Source organism: Siphateles boraxobius, unplaced genomic scaffold (assembly GCF_051911475.1).
Source record: "Siphateles boraxobius isolate OS27281-9 unplaced genomic scaffold, OSU_SipBor_1 18, whole genome shotgun sequence".
NCBI lineage: Eukaryota > Metazoa > Chordata > Actinopteri > Cypriniformes > Leuciscidae > Siphateles > Siphateles boraxobius.
This window is the reverse complement of record NW_027508788.1, coordinates 8992657-9019779: the sequence shown is the minus strand read 5'-3', so window position 1 is coordinate 9019779 and position 27123 is coordinate 8992657. Positions and strand designations below refer to the sequence as shown.

The 27123-nt window shown below is 38.6% G+C and overlaps 3 protein-coding genes across 5 annotated transcripts; 2 read left to right on the top strand and 1 right to left on the bottom strand.

Annotated features, from left to right (window-relative positions):
* Nucleotides 1-1135: 1135 nt before the first annotated feature.
* On the top strand, nt 1136-6278 carry bscl2 (BSCL2 lipid droplet biogenesis associated, seipin). Of its 3 annotated transcripts, XM_077233292.1 has the most exons (12): nt 1137-1359; nt 1811-1855; nt 2005-2390; nt 2567-2648; nt 3033-3176; nt 4037-4171; nt 4263-4360; nt 4457-4598; nt 4676-4757; nt 4852-4926; nt 5048-5113; nt 5602-6278. In XM_077233292.1, the coding sequence occupies exons 3-12, from the start codon at nt 2074-2076 to the stop codon at nt 5799-5801; spliced, it is 1341 nt and encodes a 446-aa protein (XP_077089407.1). In that variant the 5' UTR covers nt 1137-1359; nt 1811-1855; nt 2005-2073; the 3' UTR covers nt 5802-6278. The 3 variants fall into 3 exon arrangements, with proteins under 3 accessions (XP_077089408.1, XP_077089407.1, XP_077089405.1); XM_077233293.1 differs by having other exon boundaries at nt 1136-1359; nt 1811-2390; nt 4457-4586; XM_077233290.1 differs by having other exon boundaries at nt 1811-2390.
* Nucleotides 6279-6815: 537 nt separating this feature from the next.
* Nucleotides 6816-19236, top strand: nxf1b (nuclear RNA export factor 1b). The gene is made up of 21 exons (XM_077233303.1): nt 6816-7076; nt 10549-10774; nt 10862-11024; nt 11143-11226; nt 11326-11430; nt 11642-11722; nt 11809-11878; nt 11976-12064; nt 12292-12399; nt 12481-12590; nt 16779-16815; nt 16972-17043; nt 17128-17183; nt 17274-17381; nt 17475-17533; nt 17826-17941; nt 18020-18062; nt 18168-18237; nt 18314-18496; nt 18603-18663; nt 18761-19236. The coding sequence occupies exons 1-21, from the start codon at nt 7043-7045 to the stop codon at nt 18797-18799; spliced, it is 1914 nt and encodes a 637-aa protein (XP_077089418.1). The 5' UTR covers nt 6816-7042; the 3' UTR covers nt 18800-19236.
* Nucleotides 19237-19355: 119 nt separating this feature from the next.
* On the bottom strand, nt 19356-25861 carry prdx5 (peroxiredoxin 5). The gene is made up of 6 exons (XM_077233304.1): nt 25622-25861; nt 22165-22299; nt 20587-20718; nt 20451-20489; nt 20191-20255; nt 19356-19728 (listed from the first exon to the last, which is right to left on the bottom strand). The coding sequence occupies exons 1-6, from the start codon at nt 25712-25714 to the stop codon at nt 19623-19625; spliced, it is 570 nt and encodes a 189-aa protein (XP_077089419.1). The 5' UTR covers nt 25715-25861; the 3' UTR covers nt 19356-19622.
* Between the last annotated feature and the right edge of the window lie 1262 nt (nt 25862-27123).

Genomic DNA, 27123 nt, shown 5'->3' with positions numbered 1-27123 from the left:
AAAACTCCCCTCTGAAGTGAGTGGAATGTGCCAACCAGGAGGAGGGGGGCTCTAATGGAATGATTTATTCTGTGGGGCGGCTCATACCACCTTTCCAGCAGCATGGGGTGGAGGAAGGGGGGAGGGAAATGGAACGATGAAAAGCAGTGTATGAAGAATTAAATCTAGCAAGATGAATTTATATTGTTAAAATTCTAATGAAATATTTATAAGCATGAAATGTTTATTTTGTTCATTGCCGGTGATGCTGCTAAACCTCAGGAATAAGTGAGCCTTCCCTCTCTCTGCTCTGTTACCATGGGAACTGCTGCAGTCTCAGTCTTGTATTGTGGCACCATTTTAACTCAGTGGTCTCTCCCACCCTGGTTAAGATCTTTTACCCCCCACATCTTTACATCACTCCACCCTCCCACTGCATTCATTCCCATGTCACATTCACATTGTTGCAAATCTGCCCCCTAGTTTCCTCCCGAGAAATGAGAATACTGTTATCTGAAATATTTGCTGGAGAAAGAAAGAATAAAGGGAGACTGATTCTTATTGGTGCTCAACAACATCAAATTTATGACGATTGTGGTTCATGGTTGATAAAAAACCGGGGGAAAAAAATGTAATAGCAGTATTCATGTTGGCTTTAAAGATAGGCTACATTAAGTTTTTTTTATACCATTTTCAACAAACATTAATAGTTTGGGACAGATGGAGCCGAAGACTATGATGATGATGACGATGATGATTAATATTATTAGCCTATTATTCTAACGTAAATATATATATCAATGTTTACGAATCTCAATACGTTTTCTTTTGACATAAACAAAAATAAACAACACATTTAATTTAATTGAATTAGATTTTATTTTATTTTATTTAATGTAGGGTGTATTAGGTCAGGTGTGTTGAAGTTATTCATAAAATGTATTTTTGTAAAATGTGTGAAAAAATTAGATATTGTTTTTTACTATGGATTTTACTTTTCTGTAACAATTCGCATGAATAACAACGTATTTTAAACCGCAGCACTACACCGACGCTGATACGCAAACGCATCTGACAGTTTTACTTTGTCCCTCTTCGGTTGCTGTACATGTGTTTCTGTCACACCAGCAGGGGCGCCACTGAGTGACACCGATAGTTGTTTTTCACTGATCTATAGATTATAGATGACAGCCGAATATTTTAGTTTTTGATTACATTTGATTTGGAGATCATTTGCTCTGCCATGAAATGCATAAATTATGCGTCACGCTAGCGCATAACAGATGAAAGGAAGAGAGGGGTCGGTCCACTGTTGTTTATCAGTTTATTCTGAAGCATAGTTATTTGTTTTGTCCATGGCGTGTTTTTTAATTAAAGAAGGTGAGTTTGCCGGGGTTTTTTTCTTCAAATGTAATGTACTTAACTGACAAGACAGTGAAACTGCGAAATGGAGACACTAAAAATAGTTCTAAAGGTACAGTCGCATGTACATAACGTGCTGAAGTGACACTACACATATTATTTCCTATTTTACTGCATTGTTGTTTTGTTCAATTCGAGTCAGGCTGTCAAATGTACAAAAATACATCATGCAGGCAATTCACAGAGGAAGAGAATAGAGATAGATTTAGGTGTATGTGTGTGTATATTTTTTTTCTTGGGTGTGTATAAATTGAGTCTTGTTTTATGATTAATCCTGGATTAGTTGTCGTGTTTTCATCCTAAAAATTATAAATGGTGCTAAGTATTATTATTTTGTATAGTTATAATTACTTTTGAATTATAATATTTTCAATGTGTTTTTTTTATTCCGTCTTTTCTCTCTCTTTAGGGCACCCTATGACTTCATTGACTGTAACAGACGAACGGTGGGAAAGTAAATTCAAGAAACTGACACATCATACCTTCAGTCACAGAACAACAACTATATCCAAATATTACTTTCTGAATATATGTTAATGTTTGACTTTGGTCATCATGAGATTTTAACCCACTGTATTTTCAAACCATTAATTCTCACTGTAGAAAACAAGCATTATTAGATGTAGTAATGCAGACGGTACACATTATTGGATAGTGTGTGAGGTGGTTTGAATGAGTAAAGCGGGACAGACGCCTTTGTCGGCAGTGGGAGGACTGTTGGGCAGACACCGTGAAACTAGAGGACCTTCATCTGGACGTGAAACTGAAGGACTGCTGGCTATGGGTGCAGCAATGGGACCGTTACTGCTTTGGCTCCAGGATGTGGCAGCGGTGACCCTGCTTAGAGCTCGCAGGACGCTTCTAAGAGTTGCCATCCTTTCGTGTGTCCTGGTGCTTCTCCTCTGGGTCTCCATCTTCCTGTATGGAAGCTTCTACTATTCCTACATGCCCAGTGTCAGTTTCTCCACACCAGTACACTACTTCTACAGGTACAGACACATCAGGGCTGATCGGGAACATTCTGGTCTAGTTTTGGCAACAGGCTGTTTGCGCACGACTGAGTCCTTAATTAGTATGGTCCAATGAACAAATACTGTTAGAGGCATTACTAGAGTTCGTAATGCATTGTGGTTGATTCCTCTCTCTTCCATTTCACTCTTAACAGGACAGATTGCGATGCTTCAGATTCAGTCCTCTGTTCTTTCCCCACGGCTAACATCTCGCTCTTGAAGAATGGAAGAGACCAGGTACATCTGAGTCCCACTCAGTGACATCATTAAAGGGCTTCATTCAGTGGACCAAAAAAGCCACACTTAAAAATGTATGAATGTCAAAATGTTTTGGGGGATACACCACCAGAGCACGACTGAAGTAGCTCCTGAAAAAGAAATTAGTTATTTTTATTAGAAAAGGGCCTCACGTATCATGTTCAATTTATATACATGTTTACAGGGTTTGCTTAAATGACCCTTTAAAGCTTCGCTGTTTACAATATGTAACAAGCCCATTAATGATGCACAAGAAAAATTATAATACTTGTATGTTAAATCATTAATATTACTGGTTGAGAATAAAAATGGATTTTCTGTCATATTTACAGCTAATTTTATTTGCTTCACTCTTTCTCTTAGGTGATGTTGTCCGGTCAGGCCTACAGGATCTCTCTGGAGCTGGAAATGCCTGAATCTCCTGTTAACGAACAGATTGGCATGTTCATGGTCAAAATGTCCTGCTATACCACTGATGGGACAGTCAATCACTCAGTGGTCCGCTCCGTGAGTGAAGACCGCCCCCCATAAATACAGAATTTATTCTGTATGGATAATTGTGCTGATTTATTCGATTTTGCAAGTCAGTTATTGCTAAACATAAATGTAGTTTTCCAAGTCGTGCATCAAATATATTATGGGTTTTATTTAGCTTAAAAGTAATAACCAAATCAACCATTTTAATTGCTACAAGTGAATTTAGCCATTAAAATGGACAGTATGATAATTTGATATTTTCTGGAGATCACATTTAACAGCATTATTAAATTATTTAGGTATACTTTTTAACTTTTTAATTATTTGTGGTAACTTTAAGTGAGCTTTAGATGATGTTAAATATAATCTAAATGTAAAAATAGGGGAAATAAGCTTGAAAATTTAAATATCCTACATCAGTCGGTATACACTACTTCTTCCCTCTTGCAACATGTACTTCCTGCAATCATTTTGTCCTGTTGTCTGAAATCATTGAGGTTGCATCTTGCGAGTAACAATGTAAAAATAGGAGAAATGAGCCTGCACAATTAAATATCCTATATCAGTCTGTATACACTTAAAGAAAGTCATGGAAGGACCCATTAAACGTATTCAAAAGCGACAGTAAAGACATTTATAATATTACAAAAGATTTCTATTTTAAATAAATGCTGTTATTTCTATTCATCAAAGAATCCTGTAAAAAACGTATCACCATTTCTACAAAAGTATTATTCAGCACAACTGTTTTTTTTTCTTTAGCAGCAAATCAGCATATTAGAATCGTGTGACACTAAAATTCATGGGCTTTTTATATTGTAATATTGCAATGACAGTCATTAAATGGTCGTTTAACTTACAATTACTTGTTCCTTGTTTGTTCTCATCAGACGATGCTGCACTACCGTTCAAACCTGCTGCGGACCATGAGCACGCTGCTGTTTTCGCCCCTCCTGCTCACAGGTGTGTCTGAGCAGAAACAGCTCATCGAAGTGGAGCTCTTCCCAGATTTCAAATCGGACCTCGTAAGTTTGTAAAGTATGAACTAGACCGACAGAATTGTCATTAAAAATGTTCAGGCAAAATGCATGCATTATGTTGATCTGTCCTTCACAGTACCAACCTGCCATTGGTGCTGTGATCGAGATTCAGTCTCGCAGGGTCCAGATTTATTCTGCCCAGCTCAGGATCCATGCCTACTTCACTGGCATTAGGTATTTGCCATTGTTTGGTGGTATCAGTTTATTTGATGTTCCATCAAATGATGCTTCTACCTTATCATCCTGTAATGTTCTTCCCTCTTGCAACAGATACCTCCTGTATAATTTCCCCGTGATGTCTGCAATCGTTGGGGTGGCGAGTAACTTCACCTTCCTCAGTGTCATTGTGCTCTTCAGTTACCTGCAATTCATCTGGGGAGGGCTGTATCCCCCCGAGCAGGTCAAAGTGAGGGTAAGACCATCTGTCTGCCTAATCTATTCAACCTTCATCCTATCACATGCATTCCAGATGTCTGTTTGCATACATAGGTGATGATGGGAGACTCAACACGTCTTCAGCAGAGGAGGGAAGAAGCACGTAAACGCATGCACTCATCCTCCAGCACTCCTAGTAAGAACACCGTTCGTTTCACAGCCGCACACACCTGATCACATCAATCGGACAGATCAGTAACTAATACACCATTCTTTGCCTGTCCCTCCAGTCATTACGTATGGAAGAGACGCCAGTGAGCTGCCAGATCCACCACAGCAATCCAAACAAACAGTTCGAAACAAAGGTGAATGATACAAGGGAAATGTGATGAATGTAGATTTCTGTAATGCACTCTTTGCATAAAATCGATATAATGCAGTGATCAAGTCACTGAAGAATCCTGAAAAACATGTTTGTTTGTGCAGGTGATTTGGACACTCCTAGTGGGATCGGGACAGAAGAACTGAATCGGCTGCAAGAAGATGAAGCCGGTAAAAATATTAACTTAAAGCATATGTGTAAGATACACTGCCTTTCAAAAGGTTGGGGTAGGTCATGTTTTTTAAGGCTTTTGAACGAAGTCTCTTATGCTTACCAAGGCTTTGTTTATTTGATCAAAAATACAGTAAAAACAGTAATATTGGGAAATATTATTACAATGTCACATAACAATGTTCTACTTTAATATATATATATATTAAAATGCAATTTATTCCTGTGAATAAATTCAGCATCATTACTTCAGTCACATGATTTGCTGCTCAAGAGCCATTTCTTATTATTATCAATGTATTATCAAAGAACAGCATTTATTTAAAATGTAAATATTTTCTAATATTAATGTTTTACTTTAGCCTTTGATCAATTTCATGTATTCTTGCTGAATAAAAGCATTTATTTAAATTAAAAGCATAAAAATGTATGTGGTTTTTTTGCAAGTCCATTCTCATTGGTCATTGGTTAATGTTTCTGCCATCAGCTCAGGACTCCTCTACCGATGAAGCTCCCATTTTCCTCGAGGCTCCTCGTATTGCAGAGACCAATTTGAGTGAGGAGGACCCAGATCAAGAGCAGAGGGCAGCAGGAATAGGAAATGGGACTCAAGAAGAAGAAACAGCCCAACCACAGTCCTCAGACAACAGCATTAGACAAAGGCATGGACCCTGGATGAGGCTCTGAGCTCCAAACTCTGGAGTAACCACATACGCACATGCATTCTGTTACATTAGAGCACTTCATTTGACTCGTAGCACATTTGAGACATTCCTTTTGCAATGTATTACCATAAGTTTTTTTTTGATGCATTTGGAAACCAGTTTACCTCATGGTGCTGATGTGTAGCTCGTCAGAATTTCCTGCTGCTTTTGTTTTCCTTTACCTGAATACTTCCTATAGGACTTAAAAGTAACCTCTAGAGTCCTGCCATGCTTTAACATGTCATTGCTGAGGTCTGTGGTTCTGTTACTTACAACATCAGATTTGGATGTAGAGGGTAACTGAGTGGGTAAAATATGTCAGCATTTCCATTTTATTCATATTTCTTTACATTCCTCTGCACTGTGATCATCACAGAAACTATTTAACGTGGCTTAGCAGTTCTGTTCAACCTCTGGGGATATTTAGATTTAAATTTATAAAAAATATATTTGGGGAAAATTACATTGTTTCTCTACTTTCAATTATTTTAATGCTAAAGTCGAAAATGCAAAACATATTTTAAGAGAACCATGTTAGAGCTTATGGAAAATAAGTAGAGGACACAGAAGTATAATTGATTTAGGAATAATAATAATTAAAACAATAATTATTCATTATATATATATGTATATTATTATTATTATTACTGTTACTATATACAACAATATTCCAACTCTGCATGGAATACTAATGTAAGGATATGTACTATGTAAGGATATAGTTGTTTTAAATATATTTATTTCATTAAATCATATTCGTGGTTTATGCCTATTTGTCCACTCTCACCAAAGATTCACTATTACATCTGCTTTATTCATTTGCATTGCAATTTTAAGCATATCAGCAGCTTATTATGGAACGGAAGAATGTTCATATTTTGCTCTATATTTCTGTGATGTTTGTTGTGTTTATTTAATAAATCGGAGATTTAAAGCAATTGTTTCCCATTGTCTTGAATAGGCAGTCACTCATTTGCTGTCACTAGGTGGCAACGATGATGTGGTGTGTAAATATTCCACTGAGCATTTGAAGAAGAATCTGGCGCAGCAGCAATTTGAGACGGATTCTTCTCACAAAACAGTCAAGAAAGGATCTCTTCTGATCTCACAGGCGTTCAAAGCGTTTATCTGAATTCCTTTTGATTTCGTTTTATATACAAAAATAGGAAAATAGCACGTGGAAGTCCTATATTTTAAATAGCAGCGTAAAAGCCTTCTTTAAAGATGGCGACAGCGGACGGCTCGCGCTACTATAATGGTAAGTTTGAGCCGTTAGCAAAAGCGCTTAGTGCTACATCCATTAAAATTCTCTACTATTAACGATGTTTAGGCAAGATTATTCACGATCTTGTTGCACCCCATAGACAATTTTGTAGCTCTCTGGGGTCTGTTGCCTTGTAACGTTACTCTAACCTTTACATAAGTTACCTCTAGCCAGCTAGCTTTTGCTTTTGTTGGGGCGTAAGTTAATGTGTTTTTGTTTTTAGCAACAGAACCCATTATATCGGTTGATGTAGCCGCATTTTGTGTTTTATTTTGGGATTTTGTTAAAGGACAATTGAGCGGGGTGAACTGAATCTGACCGCGTGGTGATAATGTGTGTTGAAGTCATGTTGAACTGCTGTGATATTGGCCAAGTTTGCATATGTGTGTTTTTGTTTATTATCAAATTTGATGCATCAGGCTTTTTGGCGCGTATAGTGTGATATAGTGAGAATATGGAGCTCATATTCGAGGAGGTGATAAAATAATTTCAATGTAATTCTATATGATCAGTTGTCACTCTATTTCTCCCAATATGTCTTCTTGGTAGCCTAGAAATGTAGACGCACCCTAGCGGCAGCAAAAATTATTTTGCAGCAAAGTGTGGTCTAGCAACTCTCCGTTGGCACATTCGAGCTAGCCTGGGAAAACCCAGACGAACTTCCGGCAAATTTAGATTTGCTGCAGTTACGCCTGAGTAGGGTCTGGTTTTAACCAGGCTACATTAGAGCAGTGGCGTGGCCATGGCCACCCGTGGCTTAAGCTTGGCCACCCCTCTCACAACTGGTGTTTCTATCTCGGTCTTAATTTTGCAAGAATTGTGTTTTTAAAACACAGAACCGTCTCTTTAAGACCACAAAAAACGTGAGACTTTTCAGACGCGCACTCCAACTTCACCTCAGCGCCAGGCGCAAGTCAAACGAGTGCGGAAATGTACGGGTAACGTTACCGAATGAGGTTGAGCAGTGATCGGAGCATAGTAATAGATTCGATGTTCCTCAACTGGTGGGTTGCAAGACCGTTTTGAGTGAGTCGCATATGTCCAGTCAAAGAAACAACAACGTAATTCTCTTTTTTTTCTGATTCTACTTTTATTTTGAAAGATCTGTGTGAAAGCTTGTGACACTTCTGTCAGATGCGGAGAAAAGCGCGTTGTCCTGAATCAGTAGACTATCTGCGGTAAGATGAGATGTTGTAAGGTCAACATATGTCAATAAAACTAACTTTCCTGTCCTGACAGCCGTTGTACTGTACTTGCACATCACGCGCAATGTGGCGTGCTATAGCCGTAGTTCTGTCGTCATTAGCTAACTCATGAAATAATCAAAAAGGGATAAAATCTGGTTCAACTGCATGCATGCATGTATTTGTTATATATGCGTCACATATGTCTCGACTAAAATGTTCTGCCATGTGAAATCACAATTTAAGGCACAAACTGATAGGCTATGTGATTTTTGTAATGTTCAAATAAATGTGAGCACTGTGCATTTGTACTAGAAGATAGGTTGTAATTTTGCGTTAATTTGTAAAGGAAAACAAAAATGGATCATTTTTAAATCCATAAAATAACAAATTTTACATTCTGGCATTTGTGTGCGGACGGTTGACTTCCGCCTTGTTCACATTCTTGCACATAGGAATTCAAAAGAGATGTTTCCCCCCCTTTTTAATTTAGGTATGATAGAACGGTTAAGATTCTTTATTTTGACAACTAATAGAGAAAGTTGAAGAGTTAATTGATTATATAAAATTCAATGAAGGTTAAATAATCTTTGAACTACAGTTGTTATCTGCATGTCTCATCCATGAAGGTGCAACAATGTTGGTGGTTTTGAGAACCAGAACCAAGCTAACTGAGCAAGTTGAACTTTAGCTAGTGTGTGTACTCTTTATTAATATGCCTGGAGGTGGTAAGTAGCTAATAATAATAAAAAAGATCAAATTCACTCAGTGTTCCATGATTCCTAATTCACTACTATCTCAATTACAATTAAGTACAAATGAACTGTATTCAGTTGTGTAGGAAGGCACTAAAACAGTCCAATACATTATTTAAACTAATTTTTATGTTAAAATAATTAAGATTTATATGCCACCCAGACTGTTTGCTGGCCCTTCCCCAGCCACCCCTATGAAAAAATCCTGCCTCCGCCACTGGTCAGGCCAATCACAGCGTGTATGGAGTTGGTGGGCGGGCTTAACATAATGACAGCAGAGTTGTGACGGTCCGCGTGATTTCCATAGGTGATTTCCCTGCTACTTGAAAACAAAGAAGATGCTGCTGGCGAACAGCGGTCTTTCGAATCGGCTTCCGCCGCGACTCTGGATGATTTGGAGTTAAGAGAACGTCACTTAAAGGCTGATCTATACTTCTGCGTCGGACCTACGCCGGAGCCTCTACGCTATACACTACGCGTTGGTTTTCATTTTATACTTCTGCGTCGTTGTCCGCGTTGACGCGCAATTACACATGCAGAGGGAACATGTGAAACCCGAGGTTAGGGGTTCTCAGACCAATCACAGCGCTTGCGTCCGCGTAGAATTGACGCGTTGTTACATTTTTGGAGAGGTGCACGTCAGGGTACGCCAAAGGGTACGCGCGCTACGCACAGCCTACGGCGTAGCTACGGCGTAAGTTCGACGCAGAAGTATAAATTGGGCTTAAGTCATTCTTAAAAAAGGAAGATGTGTTCGGAGTTTTGACGACCGGATACGGCAAAAGTTTAATATATCAACTAGCTCCACTGGTGGAAAAACGCATGGGACTCACTCAGCCACAGCCGTTCGTTGGTTGTAGCGCTGACGCTGTCCTATTGCGTGCAGAGGGAATTTAAAACACAACAGTTTATCCCGCCCCTCGGATTGAGGTATGCCAATTGTGAGTTCCCAGACCTAACATCTTGATGTAGGTCTGGCTTGCCAGGCTATCTTCTTGAGAGAATCTTTAGAAATTCACATATCAAATATGATTCAGCCTTATATGGTTAAAGTCTTGTAAAACAGATGCTTTCCTCTGTAGTGGCATTTGTGTAAGAGCTCAGTCAGCTTCTATAGAAAGCTTCCAAGTCACCAAAAACATATGTAATGAAGATTTAACCAAGCAAATATTTCACAACTGCGATGGTATTTCATAAAAACATCGCTACTGTCCTCAATTTTAAAAAATGTCAAGACGAGCACATTGTACTAGTGTGTATTCTGTCCAGTGTACTAACACACCATTTCTTTCTAAAATATGACATTTTCAACATTAATTCCAGGATTTATTAGCTTTTGGGGGAATGCTGTGCAAATTAGTATGATATACATTTTTTTTTCCATTCCAGCTATAAAAAATGGCATTTTAGCTAATATCCAAACAGTGGCACATTTGCACTTCTTTGATCAAGAGTTACAACACAGTTGCTCGCATTTGTTAAAGACAGGCTCTCACACCTCTGACTCTTTCATCTTGCATCTTTCAGAGCACGATGACCGTGTCGGTGGACCAAAGCACCGCAATCGTAAAGGCAGAGGCCCTTTCAGAGCCCCTTTGTACAGCGATCAGATTTCTCGGCCAAGGCAGCGAGGCGGTTACAGTGGTGGTGGAGGAGGTGGAGGTGGCCCTGGTCCCCGGTCGAGACTGCATGATGATGATGGAGATGTGACCATGGCGGAAGGTCCGCAAGACAGCGGCTCCCGGGGCAGATAGTAAGCGCTTGTGATGCATGCAGCATACTGATACATATTTTCTTATGTAACCATCACGGTACAACAGACAAGATTTTATACTTTCAGCAATCCGTATGGCCGGCCACAGAATCGCCGTGATGAACGCAATCGCAAAGGTGGACGAGGTGGCGGCGGAGGTGTAAATGAAGATAGAGGCGGCAATCGATATGGAGGCAGAGGAGGTGGCGGTGGTACTGATGGAAGTCGCAAGAACTGGTTTAAAATGACTGTTAGTACATTAGACATTAAAAGCACATGAATTAAGCAGTTATTGACACCTTAGGAGTTACTTGAAAGTAATGTTTATGACCTAATGGCATTGTGGTTGTGTTTGTATCTAACCACAGATTCCTTTCGGGAAGAAATATGACAAAGATTGGCTTCTGACTTCACTTCAGAACGTATGTTCTATGCCATTCCATGCAGTTCAGGTAAGTCTACGATAAAATATATTTCCTCAGCATGCCATAGAAAATGTACAGATATGTAAAATTGCTAAATCTGTTCTTTCTTGTCTTTTTTGGTCATAGTATCACACTGAGGGCAACAAGGCCCAGTTTTATATTGAAGACTCCACTACTGCTAATGCCTTGTTTAAAGTGTCAAGGAAAATAACAGACAAAGACGGATATAAGGTAAAAAAAATTAATAACAATGCTTTACCAAACCTGATGCCGTGTCCGTAATCTTTCAGTGTTTAAGATGCATTTGGTCATCATTCTAATTATATTTTTCTACAATAGTAACCATAAAAAAAATTATATTATGTTTCATGTACAGATCTGTGTAAAATTCTTGTTTAATCATTGGTTTGACAATCTAATTTAATGTTAATCTGTTGGATAGGTGACTCTTGTTATGAACCCCTGCCCACCACCCACTTTAATTTACACTGATCTGAAGACCACGGATCTGGAGCATTTGAAGGTGAGTGATGGTTACCTGCTGCAGGCTACAAGAGGATGTTCTCATTAAATTTATTTATGGATAATATACCTGACTGTCTTCTGCAGCAATGCATGGCCAAACGCTTTGACGGATCACAGCAGGCTCTAGATCTGAACAACATCAGAGTCGATCCAGGTTTGACTTGCATACAGTCATCTTTCTCCAAACTTAAACACTTAATCAGCTTGGCTTGTTGTGGGATGTTGCTCAAATGTTGGTCCTTTTCTGGCAGATTTGGTTTCTCAAAATATTGAGGTCACTTTAAATAGGAGGAACTCCATGCTGGCAGTCATCAAAATAATTGAGGAGAACATTCCTGAGGTAAGAAATTACATTTTACATGTATGATTGCCTGAAAATATAAATGTCTTCTAAAAAGCTCAGCAGGCATGTACTCTACCCATTTAAAAAAAAAAAAAAGGGGGGGGGGGGGGTATGGCAATTACATTTGATATCACAGTTTTAAAATCTTGAGAGACCCCAAATGTTTGAACGTTCATGTACACTACTTCTACAGATGCAATTCAATCAATTTTTTTCATTCACAGCTGGTTTGTCTCAACCTGAGTAACAACAGGTTATACAGGCTGGATGACTTGGCAGATATTGTCGACAAGGTTCCCAACCTGAAGATTCTCAATCTGTCTCACAATGAGGTATGAGTATGCTCTCTGATACCTATAGATTTACCTTTTCCTGTAGTCTCCTTAACCATGCATCATTGTGTCATCTTGTAGCTGAAGACAGAGAGAGAACTTGATAAACTGAGAGATCTGAAGCTGGTGGATCTCTCATTAGAGGGAAATCCTCTGTGTGGCCACTTCAAGATCCAGGCCGACTATGTCAGGTTAGTCTTCTCAATTGTTGGTTGTCTGTTGAACATAAAGCAAGAAAAATACTATACACAAGTACACAAATGCCAAGTACAAGACTTGTAAACGTGCTTTTACATTTCTCGGCAGTAACAAGCCTCTGTGTGCCTCAAACAATAGAGGTTGATATGAAAGAGAAAAATTAGTTTGTGCTAATGTCCACTAAAGCACTCTGGCAGCACTGGAAATGCAACGCATACGTGTTGCATCACGTTTTGCAATGTGACCAATTTAGGAACACAACACAAAATAGTTTGCCCAGTGTCTGCTGTTACGTACTTGCGTAAAGTATGTTTCAGGCCTGAAATAAAATCTTTGAGGGTTTGTTTGGTTGTGCACTCATGCCCATGAAAGCATGCATATGCATGGAGATTTGTATCAATACGCAAAACAGTTAAAGCCGCAGTCCATAACTTGGTTAAAGATTATCCAAAATAAATTTGAGCAAGTACATAACTAGCCAGTGTTCAAATCTATCTGTTTGCCTTAGCTTGGGTCAAAACAGTAAGCTTGTAATAATGTTTTTAATTCCAGTGATACTGGTGGGTTTCTGCAGGAAATTCGAGCATGTCATTACGTCACATCTGTACACATACAGAAAATGTCTCGGCTAGTAGGCTATATTGCGTGTGAGGATGTTGGAGGTGGAGATTTATAGCCTTTTCTCACAGCACTTGATATAATTTATCAATTTGATGGCGGATCCAGAAAGGTTCAAACGACAATCACCAGTGACCACTCGAGATTCACCCGTTGTAAAATGCAAAAGGCTTTGGACTTCGGAGTGGCTACAGAAAAAAAGAGACTGCAACCAGGCCCATGCGAAAACATGGATAAATATCAGAAGGGCTTTTGAAAGAAAAAATTGGATTATATTCCAATTTTAAATATGCATCTGATTACAGATACATGTGTTTGTATTTCAAAGAGAACCAGTTCTAAGGATAATTAATTTGTTCTCCTCAAAACATTGGATTCATCCACGCAACCCACGTAAAGTTATAATTTCGCGAGTAACGGCAATTGCAGGAACAGAGATGGCGACAAAGAGGAGAAACTACGGACTGCAGCTTTAATAAAAACAGAAAAAGATGGTGTGCATAAAAATACAACTAGAAAACATGGCGATTATTAATAGCTTAATTTGAGACCGACATATAATGTGTGTTGAACATTAAAATTACACATTACATTTTAATTTATTCTGTGGAAATAATTGGCCGACAGGATGCTGATGTGACATTTGTAAGGACATTGTTAGTAGAAAGTGTCCTTTTTTTTCTTTTAAAAAAAATAAATATCACACTTAAAAATAATGAGCTATTTCTTAATAATTGTCCCCAATCATTGCATGTTATTCTAAAGAAAAAAACAATCCCATCCGCCAGAGTCATTCAGTCCTGTCTGTAATATGCAGGTGTATGAACTCTTAACCAGTGAGCACTTGGTTATTTTCCACTAGTTCCACTATCATCAGGCATGTGACAGGTATTTACTTGTTCGCGTTCCAGTGGCAATCCAGTAAGCAGCTTAAAAACATTACAAACCAAGTTTGTCTACACCTCTGGTTCTTTTTTATGGTTCTTCTCACCTGCTTTTTCATTCTTGCCCCCCCTTCCTACCCCCCCCGGCCCAACACTCTTTTCTCTGTTCCCACCTGGTTGCCCCTGTAGCTTTTAGCACAGAACACGACGATTGTCTTTTTAGCATTTTGTAAATATGCTAGCATTTTAGCACATTGCAAATTTTATTAGTTTAAACTTCAGTATTTAATTAAATTTAAGCAGCAGCTTCATCATGTGACCTCCCAGAATGCCTATGGATAAGTTGGCATAGAAGGATGGAACATAATCTTGGAGATGATGCTCGATTAAGTACATTTGTGCTCCACCTTTCTAAAATGCTGGCACCCTCTTCCCTCCACCCGCCCTGCACATGTCTGACACCTGAAGGACTGCTGATGCTGTTTGGCCAGTGAGAGGCTGGTTAGCCAAAGACGGGTAAGATCCCACCTCATGATTCAGGGACAACCTAAGGCAGGCACAGCCGCAAAACTGGCCACAGCCAACGTCTTGAAGATCAAGAACGATCACCGAAGATGAAGAGTTGTTCGCGAGGAGATGCCATGGGTGGAGAAGGAGAGGGAAGGTTTTTAAAAGAAACCTTGAGCCAAGCACCGCTCAGAAACTTGAGCTCTGCTGCATGTTGCAAAATGAATAATGAGAGTGGAGGCAATTCTCTTCGTCTCTCTCTGTTTCTGTAATCAAAGGTGGAGTATAGTTGGTCAGACTGACCACTTTCATGATCCTCGTCCTAGAGCATGTTGCAGGAAAAACGTCTAAGACAAAACATTGAGAGGAAAATACTGGAGGAGGATCACAGGAATCAAGTTTCAAATATTGATATCAAATAGACCACAGTACAAATTAGACTAAATAGGAAATAGAAACGTAAGGTGTCTGGGCTCGAATATAGCTTCAATTCATTGTTTGAATAAATACCCTGATGTTCTTAATTTAATAGAAGGGTCCAAATTAAGTAGGCCATAAAACCCATACACCTTTATAACGTTCATTTGTTTGATCATATGATGATCTGTTCAGAGGCTCAGGGTTCAACTCTTTATTTACATCTGACCCCTTTTATTAACTCCCACTCTTTTGGTGTGGTTTCTCACTGTATATCTGTCTTCTCTGTGGCTGATCCATAAATCTAAACCTCTCGAGTGTCCAAACACTTATTTTCCCCTCCCATATGTATGCCTGCATTCACTCACAATTGGGTCTATTATAAACTATTATTTTTTTTGTTTATTTTGTCCCCTAAATTCTTAATAGCTACTCGTATCATATTTCTCTTGTCATCTTGAGCAGCCTGGTTCTGCATCATTTTTTCGTAGATATTGAAGCACGCTATGAACAAGCATTTTAGTTAACCCGGCGTGCAAGTATTTGTCGATCTGTATGTCAGTGCCTGATGATATTTGATTAAAAAAAACACAAAACCCCATAGTTTTGCCAGTAAGAACCACTAGTATTACCAGATTACAGGGAGTCAGATCCAAGTACATCAAACTATACACTTTCCACTGGGTACACTTCCTGATTGTGCAAAAAAATTACTTACTGCCTGACTGATTGATTGAATGGTGTGAATGTTCACCAAACTCTACCCCTCACAACACCCCACTGCCCCCATCGTTTGCCAGCCTGCTTGTCTGTGTTTCGGCCTGTAGGGGGCACCAGTGGTGAGTATTGTTGATGGGTAAGTACCATGTGCCGGGGTGGGAGGGAGTTGGGGCAGGGCTGTGATTGACTCATTGGTGGCATGGCTCAGATGCCCATGTTTTTTTATTCTCACAAGTTCACGACAAACTTGCTCAAGTATTCAGTAACCCTTCACTACGTATTCAAATGAAACAAATGGTTATTGTTTTTTGGTGTTGGTATAAACTTGGTTACATGCACTACTGTTCAACAGTTTTATTCTTAAAAGCTTTATTATTAAACTTGTATTCATCAAGTACACATTAAATTGATTAACAGTAAACTGACATTTTATAATGTTACAAAAGATTTCTATTTCAAATAAATGCTGTTCTATTGAACTTTCTATTCATCAAAGAATCCTGAAAAGTATCTATTGTATTGTTTTGCCAGAAATATAAAGCAGACAGTACATCTGTTTTCAACATTAATAATAAATGTTTCTTCAGCAGCAAATCGGGATATGTGACACTAAAGACTGAAGTAATGATGCTGAAAATTCAGCTTTGCATCTGAAATTAATTACATTTTAAAATGTATTCAGATAGAAAACAGTAGTTTTAAGTTGTAAAGTTTCAAAATATTACTGGTCTTATTGTATTTGTTTAATAAAATCTAGCCTTGGTGTGCATACATTTAAAAATTGTACTGACCACAAACTTTTGAACGGTAGTGTACATAACGTTTTGTATGAAAATAAATTCACAGTATCTCAACCCTGATGGATAATTATCTGTAAGTAAATATTTCTCTGATTGAATACTCTTTACCTATTTGTCCTGCACTTAAGATGGCCTGGCTAAAGTTTTTGAGTGTTTCTATGGGACGTTTCATTGGCACATGTGCAGTTTGTACTAACCTTGTTTCTCTTGTTCTGTCTTTGTGATTGTTGGACAGTGCCATACGGGAACGATTCCCCAAGCTGCTCAAACTGGTAGGAAATCCACAGTGTTTTTCTGTTGGTGTAACCCAACGCTATTTGTTTGAGAACAAGTGTGGTAATCATAATAATTTAAATGTTATCACTTTTGCTCACTGGCTTAATTGTACATTAGACACATTGTTTGTCTGTTCATTGTTTAAACAACAGGATGGACACGACCTTCCGCCTCCCATTGGTTTTGATTTAGAGGTCGCTCCTGCGACTCTTCCTCCCTGCAAGGTTTGGTCTCGATCTGTTCTTCACTTTGAGACGTCCATATTTGACTTTCACACTTAACCTCTCTCACTTTTACTTTGAACACAGCCTAGCTACTTCTGCTCTGAAGACATCAAGAACATCATCCATTGCTTCCTGACACAGTATGTGTGTTTTTTTGTTTTGTTTTTTGGTCTTAATAGATACATGTATGTAAGAACTTAAACATTCAGATCAAAATGTTCACCCTCCAGGTATTACAGCATATATGACTCAGGAAACAGACAGCCCCTGCTGGACGGCTACCATGACGGAGCAACTTTTTCTCTCAGCATTCCCTTCATCACCCAGAACCCTTCAAAGTACAGTTGACTTTCTATATGCTATATCATCATCGTCATCATCACCACTATTGACTTCTACTAAACAGTGAATGTTAATCTTTTTGTCCGCAGAAGTAGTTTAGGGGAATACCAGAAAGACAGTCGCAATATCAAGCGCATGAAAGACCCCAGTAAGTAATTGTTGAATAATCTAAAAATCTGTTAAGTCTCTGTTCTGAGTTTCTATCATCTAATTTCTGTGGGTTAGTTTTTGCAACGTCAAGGTGTGATCACATTTCGGGCAGCTTTCTGTTAGTAAAAAGTCAAACTTGTTTGGGCAACTCTTTCGAAATCACGTAAAACTCCCGATTGCACATATTCCTGTTGAAATAACTGGATTTTGCAGAGCCGCTGTAAATGTGACCGCACCTTTTGCTTGTGTCCTGAATTCTGTGATAAGTTTTGCCTTTTTTTTTCTTTCAGCTACACGGTTTCGTTTGATCAAACACACACGATTAAATGTGGTGGCTTTCCTGAACGAACTCCCCAAAACCCAGCACGACATCGCCTCCTTTATTGTAGATGTCAACACCTACACAGTGAGTTAAACTTGCGGTCAGTTTGCTGGTTTCATATTTCACAATCCGATTTGCGGTTCTAATTGCTTGTCTTTCCAGGCTACACTGTTGGCATTTACAGTCAGTGGAGTTTTCAAAGAAAGTGAGTTCCTCTATCTATCTAAAATGATTCAGAGTTGGTAGCTTTACTCTGCGCGGATCAGAGTACACAACCTCATTTTCTTTTTCCCCTCTTCTCCTTTTTAAGTGGACGGTAAATCCCGAGAATCATACAGAGCCTTCTCTCGAGTATTCATTGCTGTTCCTGCTGGAGTTGGGTAAGATCTCGGTTACAAAAATGTAATTGTTTTGGCTTAAAAGTGTCGTCATTATAACCTATTTTCAACTTTTCAGTCTGTGCATTGTGAATGACGAGCTGTTCGTTCGAAACGCCACTACAGAGGAAATTCGCCGTGCGTTCGTTGCTCCCGCCCCCACACCGTCCAGCAGCCCCGTGCCCACTCTGTCCGCCCCCCAACAAGAAATGCTTGCTGCCTTCTCCCAAAAGTCTGGCATGAACCTAGAATGGTCTCAAAAGTAAGGACTAAAATACATGTTTGTTATTTCTACTAGATATTGTCCTGTTTCTAGATTCATACAAAGATGAACAGCTTGTTAAGGTCAGACTTGCTTCTTCTTTCAGGTGCCTACAAGACAATGATTGGGATTTTGACAGAGCTGCTCAGATCTTCACCGGTCTTAAGGTAAGCCGGTGTCCCTTTCTCACGGTTCACAGTAAGTCTTCTAGAACAAAGGATCATGTGTCCTGCATTCATCTTACAAGAGTCTCTTCTCTTACAGGCACAAGGAAAGATCCCAGATGTTGCATTTGTCAAATGAGGAGTTATTGCTGGGCATTTTATGGAAACTCTGAACCACAAGGTGCCTTCCTTATTCTACCCCCCAAATCTAAAATAAAATCTGTCATTATTATTTTTTTTTTGGTCTTATTTTATTTTCCCTGTAATTTTATTTTCCTAAAGAAAGTTATCCACAAGAATTTAAAAATAAAATGAAAGGTTTAAAGAGCAAACATTTAATACAAAAAGAATAAAATGGAGAAAGGGGAAAAAAAATCTCAGGAAGACACCAAGACCAATTTTTTTCCACTTTTTTTTTGTGAATACCCACCCTCCCCCCAACCAACTTTGTGGTTCAAATTTTCTGTACATTTTAACTGTTGTCATGTTCAATATAGGACAGATATGGCAAATCAAGTATGTGTTCATTGTTTGTTGTGTTTTGTAAAATAAATATTAACATGATCTTATGCACTAGACTGAAAATGTATTTGTGTTTTACTGTGACTACAGCTAAGGAAAATATTAAACCGTTCAATATAATGTTTCTCTGTCTACCAAAAAGGTGAATGTACCATCATAAAATCAGTTACATCTTGTGTGTATCATGAGGAAAACATTTATTGCAGCCTGGGTAACCATTACATGTTATACCACTTAACCATCAGAACCAGGCTTTTGTGTGCGATACAGCCAAACTTGTGCGCTCCAAGTAAACAAGTTAGTTCCTTGCATAGGTTTCCCTACAGCATATACAATAGTGTTAATTTTTGGGACTTTCCATTACACTGTTTTTGGAATGATAAATGGGCAATCGGGTCGATAACAGGAGGACGACCGATTATACAGTGTAAACTGGTAACTTAAATCTCAGAGAAAAAGTTTGAGGCCAAGCTGCAGGTCAAGCCCGTCCCATCAGGCTCCACATTTAGCTTCTTGACCACTCCATTTTCAATCAGCATGGCATACCTGAACACACACACACACAACCAGGATCAGCAGAGACAACTGAGAAGTGAAAGTGTCACTTTCACATGAAAATGAGAAGTAGACTGACGAAATTGAGTAGATTCCAACTTCACATTTTGTATGACTAGTCCCCTTATTTTTAAAGTAATCAAGTTACAAATTACGTATGTGGCCATTTGTAACTTGAACTCGCTTCCAGTTATCTTAGCTGTACAAAAACAGTGTTATGCTGCAAACTGTTGTTTATCAATAATTGTTCCTTATAAATGCACTCATTTTTAGCACAAAGAGTTTTACCATTTACTGCACTTTGTCGTTCTTCTAGTTATTTACCTGTAGTGGCTAACGAATCGGAAGTCTCGCACATTCACAGAAAACAGCTTACTTCGATATTGCAGAATAAGGTGGATACCATAATCATGATTGTGGGACATGTTTTTTTCAGGAAGACCATCATCTCACCTTTGAGACCTCAAATTTCCAAGCACTTGGGTCAAGTGATCATTGTTCAGGAAGAGATCCACAGCCTTTATAGAGAAAAATAGATTTATAAATATCTAAAACAGCACTGAACATTTGGGACAGCATCTAAGTAAAATAACGCTTAATCCTGTAATATTTCCTGATTTTAATGCATCCAGATCTATATGTGCTACGCGTTGATCAGCATAAAAATTCTGGAAATGGCCCATGGATGAAGGTGCTTCAAAAGCAAGTGTCACCTTTGTGAACGCTCCTGTGGGGTCAGCCAGCATCCGCACCTATAATTAATAAACCATATAATGACTCAATAGATAAATCCTTAAAGAGACTTATTAAACTGTGTTTTAGTAAAAAGCAGGTTAAGAGTTTCCCCACCTTGCCGTCTGCTCCGTTCTCCTTTCCCCAGGCGGTCATAACAAACACATCATTAACAGACACGCATGCGATCTCACCCACGCCTCTGGCCCTCAAATCCCCAGCCATCTCTATGAACCCTGGGAGATGAGTCTGGGAAAACACCAGGGAACAGAGTAAAGACAAACAAGAGATGGATACGGGTGCTGCAGTAATAGGATGAAAAGAGATGTGCACACAGTCATTCAAAACTAACCTAATTCCAATTAGGTTTATTATACTTCCTCCACAAACTTAAGTTATTATACAGGCGTCGTCAACCTTTTCAGGGACCACTTGAGTGTCGTATTTCAGGCCTGGCCTTTAATAACATGCATATAGTACTATATTAATGCATTATAAAGCTATTAAATTAACCATGAAATCAAAAATCTTGTTTTATTTTTTTGTCTTGCCTTTTGTCTTGTTCAAGAAGGTGTTTCACTTTGATATGTCACAATAGGGAAGAAAAAAAACTATCACAGCTTCTGTTTCAGAAAATAATTTAGTAACTTTAGCTTCTCAGCTTTGGCTGAAGTTAACAGTAATGTATTTTTAATACACATGTATTTACTCCATCTGATCATGAGTGTGCGAACTCGTGAAATAATGGGAGACATAATATCAGAGTTCAAAAGAGGACAAATTGTTGGTGCGGGTCTCGCTGACTCATCTGTGACCAATACAGCAAGTCTTTGTGGTGTATGAAAACACAACTGCCCAAATCACTGCAGAATTAAATGCGCTCCTCGACTCTCCTGTTTCCACCAAAACTTTTCGTCGGGAGCTTCACAGAGACAATACTTATGGTCAGGCTGCTAAAGCCAAACCTTTGGTCACTCGTGCCAATGCCAAATGTGTTTCATTGGTGCCAAGAGTGCAAATCTTGGGCTGTAGACAATGTTAAACATGTGCTGTTCTCTAATGAGTCCACCTTCACTGCCTTTCCCACATCAGTGGGAGTTACGGCGTGAAGAAGCCCAGAAGAGGTTAACACCCGGACTGTTGCTGTCCAGAGTGAGGCACGGCGGTGGATCAGGGATGTTTGGGCTGCAATATCATGGCATTCTCTACTGTACTTGATGGCCAAGAACTACCAAACCATTCTGGAGGACCATGTGCAGCTAATGGTTTAAACATCGTACCCTGAAGGGCCGTGAATCAGCATGATAATGCACTGATACACACAGCGAGACTTGTGACAGAATGGTTTGATGAACATAAAAGTGAAGTTGAACATCTCCAATAGCCTGCACAGTGACCAGATCTACATATTATTGGAGAAGCGAATCGGAAAACGGTTTCCTTCACCAGCATCACATAGAAACCGGGCTGCGGTTCTGGAAGAGGAATGGCTCAAAATCCCTCTGGCCACTGTAAGAGACTTGTATCTGTCATTCACAAGATAAAATTATGCTAAATTGGCCACTAATACTAATAAATTATTGTGGTCTAAAACCAGTTGTTTCATATTCATTGTCCAACCCCTGTATATATATAAATATCACAAAACTGAATAATAATTGGCAGCAGTAATTCCAGCAGATCCTATGTTAGTACCTTTGAACATCCCGGAGTGAACGCTCCTGGCACGCCAAAAAGCACTCCTTTTTTGCCTTCAAAGATTTTAGCCATTGAGATGCTATTCCCCGGGTCTCCCTCCTGGACCTCCACAGCGGGAAGATGTTGACCAACCTTAAAAAGGTTAAGAACAGTAGCATGAATAATACAGCATAAAACACACACACACACACACACAAAAATCTAATTGATTAATTTCTTAATCCATTATTTATTAGAGAGTCCATTCGTTTCCACAGCAACACAAACACCAGAGCTCTGATGACAACAACTGTTTCGGTTTCAGAGATCATGTGCCTTCACCACAATCACCAACAAGTTTGGACACACTTGACTGAATGATTCTTGTGATGTGAAAAAAACTTATGATCTAAAGCCTTGTCCTTCAATGCTTGATTTTTTATTTATTTACAAATATAAGCTGTGCCTACATATGAATTTACATACAAACGCTGAAATTGTAATATATTTTTTATGCATTGAACTCAGTCAAAAGCAGCCAATGAGTGTCCATGCTCTCATGCTCTGACGTAGATCAAATGCTTGGTCTTTTTTAAAACTTCATTTAAAGGGGCCGCAAAGCAAACAAGGATGTCGATCGTTATTTTTGCAGAAAATTGATCGATGGAAAGAACTTAATTATAGTGACATGTTTGCTAACGAAATAAACCAATTAAAAGCCATGTGTGTGGTGTGACTTTTGTGTTCATGGTTAAGTTATATTCTAATTTACATTCCCGCAGAAAAAAAAAGTGTATTAGCGCGAAAATCTTGCCTATAAATAGTGTTGCGCGACTTCTTATCCAATTCCAATGATCAGCCTCTCCTCTATTTTGCTTGGGAACTCACGTGGTCGGAACCAAAGTTTACAGGACTGCGTTCACTGGAATTCTTTTAAACGGAGCACTTCTACATTCCGGTCTTTTTCTTTTTTTTTAGAATTCAAGTTACAAACATACAAGCATCACAGTTCGTAAACAAATATACAGCGAGAATATATAAACACTAGACATTTTTTTTAAATTAAATATTTCTATTTTCAGTTGAACATTTTTGAGTATATTCCAATTACTGACATAGCTTTCTTATTTTTAACCCATTTAAGAGACTCAAAATATATATCAGTTTCAATTTGGAAAAATGTAAAACATGGCCTTGACTTGGAAAATTTAGCTTTATGAATATGGAACTTACCTAGTAAAATAAAGAGATTTACAATATTACAATAAACTTTTATCTCTACAATCAAAATATGTAATAATCTGTTTCCCTTCAAGCGTTATTGTATTATTTGTTTTAAATGACACAACTTTCAACATATTTCCAAAATGTAATGCAGAATGAACAACCATAAAAGAGATGAGTTAACGATTATTGTTCTGTCTTACAAAACTGCAAAGATTATCAACAGGTTTAAATGTTGAAAGTTTGTGGGATATATATATTGTGTAATATTTTCGAATGTAATTCCCTAACTTTGTGATACAAAATCTAAAAGGAACAAGCCAGGCCCTATGCCAATTAATCTCATAAAAAAGAGAATTCCAGAAAAATATCCCACGAGGTGTTGTTTTCTTTGCATTCAAAAAGCATTTTCTGATATGTTTATTGGTACAATTGCTACTCATAATATCCATACCATTTATATAAAGAGTCAAATTAACACCAGGAATTTCGTTTTGTTTATTATAACTTTTCCTACATTCCGATTCGTTGCCGCCGAATTGCGTCATAGCTCATTACAATAAAGTTGACCAGATTCCTGCGTCCCAATTCGCATACTATCCGTCCTAAATAGTGTTCGAAATTAGAATTAATACGTCCCAAATCGTAGTATGTTGAAATGAGTGTTCCAAAGATACCCGGATGGTCTACTTTTTCCGGTCAGAATCCGAAGTGCAGATCGATGCGCACTCTAACGGCTGATATTGCCCACAACCCATCGCGCGTTGGACGAGGATTCGGTTAGAACTACAAACACGAGTGAAAAGTGTTTAAAAAAACTACAGATATTGAGGACGCGCGAGTCCGGTGGTTATGTAGAAAGGTTTAGATAAGGGGGGTTTGAGTGGGTAATTATCAGTATCTAACATGATGAAAAATTATTTATTCAATGTTTTCTACATTATATTGCATCTGCAGCAGCATTGTGAACTTTTGTAAAGATACGTTTAGCCATTAACTTTTAAATGCATCATTACATTTAAATTGCAAACCCTTGAGGAGAGTCAACGCATTAATGACCCACGGCTGCACACAAAGGTGCCACAACATTTCTCTCCGAAACGGTAGGAAATTAAATTAGATTGAATGGAGGATTTTAACTGTGACAAGATGATTGACAGGGCAGTTTACGGTGGCTGGACGCACGCGACAGAGCTGTCCGTTAAAGATGACGAAGTAGTATGTCCCAAAGCTTGCCTACTCTTTTGCTACACACTCAAAACTATGAATTTCGTTTTGTTTATTATTACTTTTCCTACATTCCGATTCGTTGCCGCCGAATTGCGTCATAGCTCATTACCATAAAGTTGACCAGATTCCAACTCTCCTCCCCGCTCTCACTGAAAATGAATCACTTCCGGCCACTTTGACGCTCTCGCCGGCGGCGGTGTGAACGCACAGTTAACAAGGACCTGGAACTTATTTTAAAAAAATCTATATATTTAAGGATTATGAAGTGTAGGAGGTCACGAAACCAAATATTATATTATATTATATGAATTTTGGTAACCCTGCTGCTAAAATATGGGACAATTTTCTGTGATTTTTGCAATTGTCTAGCAACATTAAATAATCATAAAAAATACATACAGTATAAAATATATTGTAATTTTATTTGTATAAAGGGTAAACATGCTGTGTTAACCTCTTAATTGGTTAACTTTAATATCTGCATGTTTTACATGATTGTGCTGATTTGCCTATCAGAATAAAATATTGGTAAAGTTCTTGAGGAACATAAATGACTATCAATAACTCGAATGGTTGATGAACTTTGCAGTTTGTTTAAAATAGCCTGAGATTATGTACTCATAGGCTATTTTAAATCTATTATGTAAAACATCGGATCTGCACAGCGCGCGACAAACGCGAACGCTCCCGTTCTTCTCCCGTTGCGCTGCACAGGCCTACAAGGAAATAGTTTACTTCCTTAACCAATATCTGACTTTAACTGATCGGCCACAACATATTTGAATAAGATGCAGGAAAAGGAAATCGCAGCGAAAATGTTCTTCTCCTCCCTTAGAATCACGAGCACACACCCGTGCTTGTTATGAAATGCGCGCATAAAAAAACTCATGGCCGCCACAGTATTCCAGAAGCATCTAATGCGTTTATTTTAGGCACCGTGCGACAAAAATAGTGCCATGGTCATGTGTAAAAGCAACGACATGCAGTCCAATCTCTGGGTGTGCCTGGTAAAAGTTCTTACCTTGATCGGCATGCTGGAGATGAGTGTGGAGTGCAGCAGTCTAATACTGTGAGCGGCTCGGACGCCTTTCTGTAATAGTGTAGAGGAAATCATTGCTTTATATACCGCAAAGACGGACCCAGCAGCGCCTCCAGGAACACAACACTCATCCAGCCTTCCTTTCCCGTCACTCCTCCTCCTCCTGCCACTCCCGCTACTACAGGGATATTAGTCAAAGCACCTGCTCACCTGCGACTACTCCCTTCTCATTAAATTCATTACTCTAAAAAAGACAATATAGCCTACTCTTATTAGGACAGTAAGTTCCTTCACCAATTAACTGCTATGCAGGATGAAACAAATAAAAATACTCTCCCTCACTATTTGTTCAGCCGAATGACATCGTTTTCCCTGGCCATTGTCGAATAGGCAAAAGTATTTGTTTTGTTTTTTATTGTTCTATTAAACAGGTGTTTTTGTAATGTACATTTCTGTATGAATTCTTTTCGACGATTAATGTGTTTGTTAATAAATTATACGGTGCCACCTCGAATACATTCTAAAATATGCTTGGGTTGTTTTTCCGACCCCATGTTTGGGTCAAATATGGACCGACAAACCCAACCGTTGGGTTTAAAAATGTTAAAACATTCAACCAACCGTTGGGTTTAAAAACTTAAAAAATCTTTGTGTTTGTCTTTGACCCAAACATGGGTTGAAAGTTGTCCAGCATTTTTAATATGTGGCCTACATTTTAAACGGAGATGGGATATAATTATGCCTTCAGAAAGGTTACAGTTAATGATGTTTGATGAGTTTTGGCACTTGACATTACAAGCCTTGAGCTCAAGGTCAAATGAGGTTACAATGTGCGTGTGTTTTTAAAGAGTTAATGCTGCTATTCATCCTAATAGGTGGATCTTCTACTGACAAGCTTAACCAAAAATTAAAAAGTGGCTTACTGACTTTAATTGGTCCTTAAAGAGGCCTGAAAGACTTTTTAAAATGACTTTACTCAGCTGAAACCATCAGTTTTTAATTTCCAACTTCTAAAGAACACTGGAAAAATATCATTATTGTACAGTATTATATTAGGCTACAAAAGAATGATGGTATGTGATTAACACAAATGCAAAGCATCAAAATGTGTTTGAAGGCTACTTTTTCATAGCAAGTTATGTCATTGAATTGTACACAATATCAGTGCTAAACTAGAAAATATGACCTTCTCATTCAGAATCAGTCTACTGCTAAATATTGTTCAGTAACTTGTATGTCTACAGGGTTACTTTATGCAGGATCTTATCAATAAAACGGCTCCCAGCAGCCCAACTAAAACTAGTGTTTCCTCACACTAATTCTGAAACCGAAATGGACTCACGATGGCGCTGTTTCCCCGCTGGGCGCGTGCACGAGTATGAGGTTATACAGCACTTAACCTCACGGGGGCAGTATTAAGTTTAGCTACATGTATGCAGGTGGTGTGATGCTTGTGCATTGAGTATTTGTGTTTCTCCAATACT